At 45.2% G+C, this 12,043-nt stretch overlaps 1 protein-coding gene across 1 annotated transcript; it reads left to right on the top strand.

Annotated features, from left to right (window-relative positions):
* LOC149343418 (lactosylceramide 4-alpha-galactosyltransferase-like) lies at positions 1-11,755 on the top strand. The gene is made up of 3 exons (XM_089545907.1): positions 1-337; positions 4,018-4,086; positions 7,931-11,755. The coding sequence occupies exons 1-3, from the start codon at positions 226-228 to the stop codon at positions 8,758-8,760; spliced, it is 1,011 nt and encodes a 336-aa protein (XP_089402033.1). The 5' UTR covers positions 1-225; the 3' UTR covers positions 8,761-11,755.
* Positions 11,756-12,043: the final 288 nt, after the last annotated feature.

Genomic DNA, 12,043 nt, shown 5'->3' with positions numbered 1-12,043 from the left:
CGTCGCAGTTTGAGTGCACAATGCTCCTATTCTAAGCGGGGGTTGTTCTGTCTCTCTTTTTTTAGCTATTAGTAAGTGTTAGCACAGCAGAGACTTAAGTTCCAGCTGCTACGAAAACACTGCCGGCTGAAGCGATATGCCCCGCAGGTGTTCGTTTCTATTCTGAATACGACTGCCGACAGCACTTCGCCGGCACATTGGAAAAAGCGGTGCCACGAGGGAAAGATGACTGCCAGCAACCGCCGCAAAGTTGCCTTCTTCACAGCTTCCGCTGCCCTCTTCTTTTTGGGTTGTCACCTGACGATATTGCGAAATGTCAACTGGAAGAAGAGCTGGAGTGAGTGCATTCCTTTTCGCTTGGTGAACGTTTCGCAGAGCGGCAGACTTTCCGTTAGTACGCAAGCTGTAGCTAAGCAGTGTTAAGCCCCAACGCCCCGCGTCGCACGCCTTATTGATTGCAATTTTTTGTAAATGGCAAAACGTTCTATTCCGCTCTCGTTTTGGGCAGGCGTTTAAATTTTAGCCACTTTGGCCTCATGACGGCTGCTTTCGAATAAGAAACGAATGAAAACTAAATATGAAAATTAGTGGTCTTTAATGCGGCCGACGCCGATTATTGCATGAGGTGCACTTAACGGCGTACCCGGTAAACAATAGTGTATGCGGCAACAGGCACGCATCGCCTTCGCTTCGAAAAGAGTAACAAGGAATATTCAGCCCATTCATTTGCCTAAGTTTCCCTCCCATGAAATCAAGGCTACGCGAAAGGCTGGTAGTGAATATCGACCACTCATGTTTGTTTGTTTTTTTACGCGGAAAGAAAAACTTCCAATTCTACAACAACATGAACCTTCGGTTTCGACACAGAAAAATCTTTTTTCATAAGAATCTAAGCGATAATTCGAGGCTGGAAATTCGGCTCTCGCTACGTTTAGAATGTTGGTTTTTGATAAACTGGCTGGTATTTTGAACACTTCGTTAACCAGGCACGTAGTCAGGATATCTTTGAGGGACGGCCCAAAGTAACTTTCTGAAGGAACGGGAGGTGAATTTCATTTCACTAAAGAGGGAGAGGATGTGCGTAGATATGTACCTGTAGTCAGTGATTAGGAATTGTGCTAGAAAGTTAATGGTTAGGAAGCAGTTATTTTCAGTGGCTGAAAAGTTTTCGCGCAAAAGAAATGTCTCCTAGTTGTTCAGTAGAAACTGTTCATCTGAGGAAAAATAAAGAAGATATACCATCGTATGAGATGCAAGGCTGAGCTAGTAATTTTAAATGGACCTTATAATGAATACCTCTGAAGCTGGTAAGAACAGAGTATAAAAATCAGCCTATCCATTTTTGTAATTGTGTGCAGTGTAGTTCGCGACGCATTCGAACTTTAAATGAAATTTCGGCCAATTTCACTGCCTAAAGATGAACAACTTACAAATGAATGACCATTAAGCGTACATGTGAAGGGAAAAAAAAGGTGCTCGTTAGGGCATGCATGACGAAAAGCCAACAACCACCGAAACCAAGGAGCAATTGGGATTCCGTTATTAATTTTGTAGTTTTTATCAATAAGAGGTAAACAAAAGAAGAACAAAAAGCAACCACATGCCGCTGGTGCGATCCGAACCAACGACAACCCAATTTCGTGTACAGTGCACTACCAACTGAGCTACGGCGGTGGTTGTACAAACTGCTGATTTGAAAGGGTGTTTATGTGTGGTGTAAGTGAACCTTGAGTGTTCACCAGCGCCACCCTCACTCAGAGCGGCAGACGTAGAACGCCCGCTATTACCGCGAGTGCGGTAATAGCGGCCTTCGGGTCCAATGCTTTTAATACGTTAGGGCCTTAAGTGCAAGTCGTAACTTGCCCTACTGCACGATACTGCGCGCTTAGCCATGATAAACCATCGCCTAATCTTTAGGTTCTTTTCATCATAACAGCATGATGCTTGACTCCCGCATACAAGCGTTTCGCAAACGCACGGTGCCTTAAAGGGAAGCTGAAACGGTTTTTTGATAATTCGAGGTTATTCAAGAATTCGAATCTATAAAGCTTCTAGATGAACCATGCAAAGCATTTTTGCACCAGCGTTTAAAATGGTGACATAATCGTCGATTAAAACCGCGACGATGTTCAGGCTTCTCCTCATTACGTTGGAGGAGTGCGAGGAAACTCGGCAATGACGTCATTATCGCCGAAACTTCAGATGTCCGCTGCTTACGCCTGCATGCTGCTGTGCGTCGTCAGATGGCGCCAAACAATGCATTGTGAGCGTCACCTTCAATGGCGTCGGTCTTCTTCCATGGAATAACCCTTTATTCGCTGGAAACGTAGTGCTGTCATACGTTACGTCATTATCGGGGCCTCTGCCCATCGCTATACACTTCAGAGAAGCCTGAACACCGACGAAGACTTTATTCGGTCATTACGCCACCATTTGAAATGCTAGAGCAAAACGATTTCGTAGGCTTTACCAGCACATTTCGCACATTCGGCAACCTTAAACTCATAGAATTCTAAAACCGCTTCAGTTGCCCTTTAAGGGCGCTGCTGTCTCTATGACGTGCTCACTACAATAACAGCCAAACCATTTTATTTTGTGATGGATACAGTAATGTGCCGAAATTGTTTTAGAGCGAAGCTCCTTGGCGCCCGTTTCTGCGTATCGCGGCGTCGCCGTCGCCGTTGCCCATTGTAACCAGCAGTGGACACCCTTTAAGCTTCGAAACCAATGGAGCGGGAGCTTGGAAAGAAGAGGGCAAAAGTGGTGAATTGGTTTTTGTGTAAAGGAAATGGCGCACTATCTGTCTCACACATCTGGGTGGATACCTGAACTAGAGGGAAGGCGCATGAGTGCCCTCTTAGAACAGTGGACACCTCAAACGTGCTTTAAGCTATCTGGCGTGGCGGTAGTGACAGATGTGCGTTGCATGCGTTGACATTGACAACGTTGTGCCAGAAATGCGGCGCTAAAGCCATAGGCCTTCGGCGTTCGTTCTGTGCATTGGCGTTGGCGTTGACAACGTTTTACACTCCGATCATTTTAAGTTCTAAGAGGATTCTGGTGTGGGCTAGTTGGTTCATGCTTAATAATCCTGTGTTTTTCGTGTTCCTTCTGTCCTCGTTCCGTAGCGCTGTTGTGAATCATTTTAAGGTCAGGAAATATGCTTAACTGGCTCCCTAGGACAGTGGACGCCTGAATCACGCCTATGGGTACGTGGGGTGATGATAGAGATATGTGGGCTGTATGCGTTAGCGCTGACAACGGTCAGCGAAATCTCGCGATCAACCATTAACTGCCACCTGCCAGGGTGGTAGGGTGGGTGGGAACTTTAATGTAGATATGAAAACAAACAAACAGGAATTCCTTACCAGTCAAGTGGGAGAACAACCCATTCCTCTCGCTCGCAAGGCCTCCCAGGGCTTTGACAACCTCGCGAAATACTTGCATAGAACTCTTCTTTGAGAACCAGGCATTTGTGCAGCAAGTGGAACATATATTTATCTATTTCTCCGATCACAAATCTTCCTTCATGACAATCAAGAACTGTTCGCGGAGTGTTTCTTGAGGAAGGAATATGTGTAAAAAATAACAAATTGTGTGTAATTGTACACAGATGTCTTCCTCGAATTCGTTGCCTCAATCTATCGAAAAGCTGGAACAGCTGATGTGCTGCTCTGAAATTTCGCATTAGGAAGTAACGTAATCGTCGGCAATTTTTTTCAGTACTTTCATATATGTACCAGCTCTACATTATTAATTCGTCTTCGAAGTGGATAGAGGGTGGGTAACGTAAAACTTGTTATTCAACCGTATGAATTTAATTGCACGGCCTACCTGAGGGAAAACAAAACTCGATGTTTCCTATTTGCCTGTGGTTAAGTACATTCCAGCAAGCCTACGTTTGCACTACGCAGCTGTCATGAAAAATAGGCTGGATGCGGCTTACAGATACACAATACTTTTTTTTGCTAGTTAGAAAAATTAGGCGTTGATTAAAATAAACCATTTTACTTTCAGGTATTGCAAGGAGCACAGGTGGGCTCTCATACTTCAACCACAAGTGGTACAACGAAAGCGTCATTAAAGGCAAGTGTACCAAACGCTGCCTGAAGTCCGCAGCTCCACCTTAACGCCATAGAGTGTGTGCTAACGCAAATGTCGCCAGTATTGCGAATTAAAAATGCTTCTACTATCTCCCTGACAGTTCGATTCTTCTGTAGAAAGATATTGTTCCGTGATGCAATCCTTAACACCCTTCCTGAGCCCAATGTGAGGGGTAGAGTAGGTTGATGGTTTGTGACGTTTAACATCCCGAAGCGACTAAGGCTTGGCGGGATGCCGTTGTGGAGGACTCCGGAAAATTTCGAACATCGTTAGTTATAATGCTCGAGATAGCATAAAGTAGTCTTTCCCCACAGAGTATTGAACTGGCAAATCTATGAAATTTAATCAGTAAGCGCAAGGTAGCCGACATCAAAAAATTTAATATGGGGAGAATCGAGCGTGCTCTAAAGTAGGGAGGTAGCTCAAAAGCGATGAAGAGGAAAGTAGGCATCAAACGTCTGTTGCTTGAGGACTGACTTCCGGTTTGTCCTTTTTCTTGTTCCAAGCACTATGACGAATTGTTCTACCAATTACCACCGGACGTGAGATCACCGGTGTGCTGCCGGAAGAATAAAATAATCTTCATTTCTGAGGCGATCACGAAATTTTTAAAACCAAAATCCTAGTTTCCAGTGATGAAGGCCTAATATTAAGTTTCGTACGGGCTACGGGTGGGCACACATAAGGGTTAGGAGCGTGTTGGGCGCTCGATCCTGACTGTCTCTTCGGTTCAGGGGGGGGGGGGGTAGAATCGCGGACGACCTGAATGCTGGTAATAGGTTGCTCACTTACCACCAGGTTGAAGTCACCAATTACAGGACGGATTGCGAAGCTGGGGTGCGAATGACCGAACTAATGCATATCTGCATATCGCGGTCCAAGCAGTTTTCCTGAAGAAATCGATCCGTGGGGACATGAGTGATGTCAGCCAGCGAAGGGGTCGGAAAGCGACACTAGGCAGTGGTCTGACACGTAGAGAGCGGTGGCGGCGGCCCCAAAGATGTGTGGCCGCTGGCCCAAGTTCACCGGTATCCGTAACACCCCATAAGCCCCGTAACGAGCTCCGCAGCCCGACAATACCCTCGAGCGGACCTTTCTACTCCGCAGCTAAGCCACTGTTTCTCCCCACTATCTTGAACTGTCTTCTTTGTCCTGTCGCTAGCTGTTTCTCGTCTTAATCATTTGTGTAGTGTTTTTTATCGCAAGCTGTGTTTTAAATTCATTATCCCTGTTCTTCTTCCTCATATATTAACGCGTATGTTGCGATCGTAGCTGTGATCTTATAGATTGTCTCGTGCCTGACCAAGTGACGGTATTTAAAAGTGTTTTTTACTGAAATCGTCTCCGCCTTATGCCTCCGGCGATCGGCGAATCAGACTTGGCCTCTGTTGCCGGTCACCAGTCCGAACTTGCTCTTTCGCACGCAGGGTGGCGAAGTTTGCCGCTCCACCCCTTCCAAACTTACAGGCAGTGCAGCGGTGAACAGTTAGGCCAATTAGTTATAATTTAGACGCGAACCAAGCTTCAAGCCACCCAAAATATCCTGCCATAATGTAAATAAGCACTTGAATTCTTATCAGGCAATTCCACTACCCCGCAAACTGTATGGAAGTCGCACTTGTTGAGTCATTGCACAATCATTGATAAATGGCCGTGATACGGGTAGAATTTGCTAATGAGGGCCATAAACTGATAATCCTATGAAGGATTCCCTGCGATGCTTCCTCAGAAAGCACTGCCATACAAATAAATAAAAAAAGGCAGGAGAATGTGTGCTGAAACTTGTGCTCGATTCGTTGTAGAGATAGCGCTATGTGGCCCCTGACGTACACCTCAAATATAAGTGGTTCGCTCGGTCCCGGTCTACAAAGCCTCCCTCCTCGGGTAGCTCTATCCCCTGAATATGTGGCTGTTAAACCTTCCGATCAGTATCAACAGGGTGCTTTCACACGACCTTGTGTTACGAGCGCAATGGAGCACTGTGACCTCAGGCGTCTGTGAATGATGTTGTGACACCGCGCAAAGAATCCTTTGTATTGGGACTATGCGCCAGCGTCAGTAAAGGTGCGACAACGTGAGGTAAAAAGTATCTAAAAGCGCACACCGTTATTTGTCCGGAAAGTGGTAGAAACGATCATGGCTTCGATAAATTACGCTGCCTAAAACCCAAAGGCGCGGAAAACACGCCTCGGTACTCTTGACTTCGCCCGAGGGCACGTTCATCCCCCTGCTTTGCAGTTATTGAGAATGTGCACACAAAATTCTTCTAGGCGTATTGAGTCCGTGTGGGTATCGGCTTACTCTGGCAATCCCGAAATTAAGGCCGCCGATAAGACAGCCCTAGGACTTATTTGCCTGGCAAATGGCGACCCCAGCCGGGATTTCTCGATGAAACGGGCGCACACATTCTCAGAACTCACAGAACAAGCACGCCTTGCCCGTCGACTCTACCTCCCTCCTCACTCCCGCCTATCACACTCCCAACAAATCTCCTCCGCAGGGACAGCCCACCATCGGAACATAGGAGGAATGGGAGGCCCTCCTTGAGTCGTAAGACCCGGACACGCAACTTCAGTGTGTGAATAGGGGTGCGAGTGCCATGACCCTGCGTGGCCTGGACACATGCGCGTAATGTGAGGGCTGTGCGGGTAGCCCTAAGGTCTTGAAAGGTACAAAATCGCTTGCTAATAAAGTTTTTTCATCCATCGGCAGTCTCGTTGGTGTGGCACTTGCAACAGTCATCTGCGTTCGAGAAGAACGCCCTGAAGCCCTTGTATCGGTTTGAAAGGTACAGTGAAGAGAGCTCTATTAATATTTTTTTTTATAGCAAAATCCGATAGTTCGGCATTTCATGGCTTTGTTGCGACTTGGCCGGCAGCGAAAGATGCATTTATTTCTATGAAATTTGGATTCGAAGTTGAAAAAGTTTTTCCCGCCGCTCTGATTCAAACTTGGGATTCTCTTATCACGACACAGGACTAAGTGACGTCAAACATGACGTGCACATGACGCAACTCAGACTCCGTGATTTCTGTCAGCCAGCAGAGCGGCCTAGCCGCAGCCGAAATGAAAGCTACCGCCGGCCGCACGTTGAAGGCATCTATCGGCTATTGCGGCCGTCGTTACCGTCGCTTCGTTTACATTTGCACCGGCGTTTTGCCAGCGTTACGATGGATCCCGTTCTCGAAGTCGTCAACGAAGTTATCGCAAATAGACACCTTTAGCATACCATGTACCTTGTAACCGTTAGCGGAATACCGGGAGGCCGCCTACCGCCGGTGAGCAGGCGCTGAATGGTCCCGATGCTGCAGGCGCTCGCGTAGCTGCCGGGTACGTGGCGCCATCTGGTGACCTCAAGGAGATTTGCGCATGCATTGGCTGCGCCTCAGTGATTCATGGCTTCTCGTGTCCCAGTGCAAGGGTTCTAGCAACACTGTTTTGTCCTATGATGTCATCCCGCTTGTACTTGCGAGTTTGGCCTGTGGCGGCGATACCTGTATTTTGGTTCTTGTTCTATTCTACGTTGCAAAAGCTTTGTTCTCAATATGAGTGGCGTTTTTGTAATCAGGAGGTGGTATTCTGTCGATACAAGCCAACTTCAATTTCTCCTCAGTGTCCCTTTAAAGAATCACATTGGCCATTGGCATTGCAAAACTGTAATGCACTTTTAATATTGGTATTTATATCTGCAATTGTGCAGCTGCAAAGTCCCTGCAAAAGGCTAGGAATGCACGTATTGCAAAGGCTGACACATGCAGCATTTAAGTAGACATGCAATTATTTATCTCCTTAATTATTTATACGTTTCCATTTCATTTCTTTCCAGGACTGGTGAACATGGGCAACCATAACATATGGTTTCTTGAAACTTCCTACCGGCGGAACCTCACCCCCAGAGAGGCCTGCAGCATCGAGTCCGCCTGCCGGTACAACAGCGGCCACACAGTGAATCTTCTCACGATGGGAAACATCACTAACGCCAGCTGCCCGTATTACAAAATCCTCTCCAGGCTGCATAACTTCCAATCAGCGCAGCTTAACGTTAGAGAAGAGCTTGCAGAAACTCCCCTGGCTGGCTTGTACGCCAGAGGAACAGTTCATAAAAGTCCTTTCAAGACCACGCACCTCAGTGACTTCCTTCGTTATGCAGTGCTCTGGAAACGCGGCGGCGTCTATCTGGATACTGACGTGATCGTTATGAAGCCATTGGCAGGGATAAGAAACAGTTTAGTATACCAGTCCGATAAGCGGCAAGGCGAGGTTAACAACGCTGTACTATTCTTTAGCGCACGCCATCCAGTTCTTGGAGCGATCATGGAGACGTGCGCGCTCGTCTATAATCCCTATGTGTGGGCCACGTGTGGTCCAGAGCTAGCGTCGAAGCTTCCTTTGGACCCCTGGTTGTCTCAGCGCGTCAATTTCCTCGGCAGGTCGACGTTCATGCCGGTTTCGTACAGCCAGTGGCGCGACTTGTTTTTTCCCAGTGCGGCATCGACGGTCTTAAAAGCGATAAACGGCAGCTACGGCGTTCACTTGTGGAACAAGCTGAGTAAAGGACAGCCTGTTGTGCTCGGATCTGGTTGCATGATGGAAGTCTTGGCAAAGACCCATTGTCCAAGAGTATACAGACTGGCATCCCGTAGGCCGTATTTCTAAACGAAATGTTACATACCAATGTTTCACTTCTATGAAGCTAAAATCCCTCCAATCGTTTTACCTGTATATTCTCCGAACGGTGAGGAAAACCTGCTGTTGATAAGATCGTCCGGATTGCTTCCGGCAGGATGGGTGATGCAAAAGGCTGAAGCGAACCCGATAAATGCTTTTGCACGTATATTTAGCAGTCGCGATGGCAAAAGACGATTTACTACTGGAGAAGTAGTGAGAGTTCACTCTGAAATCTTGTTTCGATATGCGGCCAAGCGAGAAAGACTTCCGTTGTCCTATGTGGCATGGTCTTGATTTGAACAGCGAAGGTATTGTTGATTTGTTTTCCTCTCCCTTGTATCTCATATACAATACAGTGCGTTACAAAGCATTGTAGTGAATCGTTTGCAAGGCCCTGGTCATGAAAGCTTATCTTCTGCTTTTTATTTTGTCGTTTGTTAGTGACCATTCAGTAAAACGGAGTACAGCTAGGGAAGATGTTGACTCGGATTGCTGTATGGAGACGTGCTCCTTCGAGGAGTGTTCAATTTCCCATGCGATGGAAGTTCAATGCTTTCGGCGACATATCTCTACCCCTTTTGTTCGAAGCCGCATGACGGAAGTAATTGAACTGATTAATGAAACAACGCGTACGTTGAGCCATTCCTAAATCGGGAGCACGAAATTTAGCCTAAAATTATAGCTATGCGTCCAACACGATGCCATTTTGCAAATTTGGGCTGCACGTACTGTTCAGCGATGTTCTCCATTATCTTCACAAATTCTTTTAAATGAACAGCAAACAGTCGGGGTATCGCACATGACTTTTCTGTGCCACATAATTAGCGAAACTGTTTCAGAATATAGCCTGTTCGTTGGACAAAAGATATTTTGCTCATTGCTTGTTTTTCGATCTCAAGAATGCATTCGGCATGCAACTAATACTTGATTATGAGATACGTTCTCGTGCGTCAACATTGATCATAAATTAATAGCTTGGATCAAGGTTCTGTTGATATTAAATATTTACAAAGGATGACGATTAGTGCTCAGATGTTAGAAGTTGACACCTTGCTCGTCTATCAAGGGCCAGTTGTGAGGCATCTTTTGTTTTTATTTTTTGGAGGACATGACCATATCAGTGCTGAGCAGAAATTGATGGTATACGAGAATGCTTGTGCGCGTTTTATTCGAGACTGACTAGGTTCTTAAACTAAATATTTTAAAACTTACGTGCAAAGCCGGTATTCATCGCAACCAATATTTGTTTTTCCTGCAGATGATTGAAAAGGAATTACACATGAAAATTAGAAGAAATGGAATGCAGAACCGATGCGCTGAAAATGTTACGCTTCCCAGAAAAAAAACGAAATAATGGATTAGGTAATCCCAGGGAGTAATGGATTTTATGTCATCATGAAACTTCAACAAAAACATGAGCGAAACACTGTGCGACCAAACGCTGAAGCTAGTGTATGCCAATAAGGTATACACGCCTCTGTGCAGCACCACTCAGACCAGAGAACTGAATAATAGCGAAACGAAATTTGCGATTAATACAATTGGCTTACAAAACAACAGCAAAGCAGTGACAGTCCTACATTCTTAACTGCATGGTCTTTGAAAGACAGAACCTTTTTTGTGGAGAACACATTTCTTGTTACTCATATTGGTTGTTACTTCCATTGGTAAGGCGATCCATACTTTTGTGCTGTGATACAGGAACTGCTGTTGGCCGTATGTGTTTCTGGTAACTGTTAAATTAAAGTATAGGTCAGTGGCATTTCTAGTACTACGAGAAGGAATCACAAACATACTGAGTAATAAAGAGTGATTCTAACGAATACATTAATGAATTGACTAAAAAGGCGACTTTCATTTTGGGGCATAACGTGAAAAGTATTTTCACCTTACAAATAAGTGACTGCATAATAGTAACGGACCTGAAAACGTAATTATTCTCACCACTGGGTCGAAATATATTTTAAATGTATAAGCCAATGATTCGCACCAGTACATGATAGAAAAACGAAAAATAGAGATGTAAATTTTTAATACAGAAAGATCAAAACATGCCCTCGCCTTTAAGACACCATAGCACGCTCACACTAGCTTAGAAAATGTTGTATAATGTGTAGCTTCCAGTTGAATTTACTGCCTAGTGTACTGTCCAGAGACCTCTCATCAAGATATATTTGTAGAGGTTCACTATGGTGTACGTTTAATGCTGGAAACCAAGATAAAACGCGAATCAATTCTGTAATAAAAGTGTGCATTATACCACGTATTCATTAGCCTTTTAAAAATAGTGCGGCATAATCAGCGTACTTACATGACTGCTTCGGCAGACGCAAGACTTGAGGGGAAATCTTTAACATGTAGTGAAAATAAAATAGTTCCGAGAACGGATCCGTGAGGCGCACCGATTATAACAGAACAAACTAAAGACATAAGCAATTAATTCTAACGTACCGCTGTCGGTTACATAGGTAGCTAGAAAACAAGACCAGAGCATTGTCCCTGAATCCATTTTATTCAAGTTTCTTTAGGAGTATCGAATGAATAACTGTGTCGAAAGCCCTCTTGAGGTCTCGAAATTTTACTATGGCAACTTTATCACTGTGAAGTAATGCATTTATATTTCGTAACAAATCCTGCTGATAACGAGGAGTGACAGTTTCAGACGGCGTGGTGAGATTGAGTGAGAATGTTCTTTGGATTAAGGTACTCTTCTAATTGAATTAAGTGCAGTATTATTGACAAGCAGAGCCGGAATTGGTCAATAGTTGCCAGATTCTTTAACATCACCACTTTTATATATAGGATATACTTTTGCAGCCTTCAGCAGCTTGGTCTATGCACCATGCTCTATACCACAATTGAATACGGCTGGCTGCAAGCACAGGACAGAGCAGGTCGTTATTCCTTAGGGCCTTAAAGGTGCACTGAAGAGGAATCTGAACTCGTCTTTTTGCCGCGGGAACTCAATCTTCACGTTCCGAGCATTCTTAGAAACATCGATTTATTGCCCTGTGTGACTGATTTTCCTAATTAAATCGAATTAACATCCGGCTCCCGCCTTTTTTTTCTCTCTCGTACGGTGGGCGGAGTCGACCAACGCGTGGAGTGCCTTTCAGCCAGTCCCGCGGCGGCTTGCCGCTCTGCCATCGGCGGAGTAATACGTAGTAGTCCATAGAAGCAAATAGTCCGCGCGTATTTTTGTTTCTGCGGGCTTATTTCGCGGCTATATTATCTGCGAATGAAACTATTTATTCACGGAAACCTAAAAAGA

This window comes from Amblyomma mixtum, chromosome 5 (assembly GCF_055824585.1).
Source record: "Amblyomma mixtum isolate Tamu chromosome 5, ASM5582458v1, whole genome shotgun sequence".
In the NCBI taxonomy this organism is placed as follows: domain Eukaryota; kingdom Metazoa; phylum Arthropoda; class Arachnida; order Ixodida; family Ixodidae; genus Amblyomma; species Amblyomma mixtum.
Note: the sequence above shows the minus strand (reverse complement) of the source record. Positions and strands in the feature narration are given on the sequence as shown.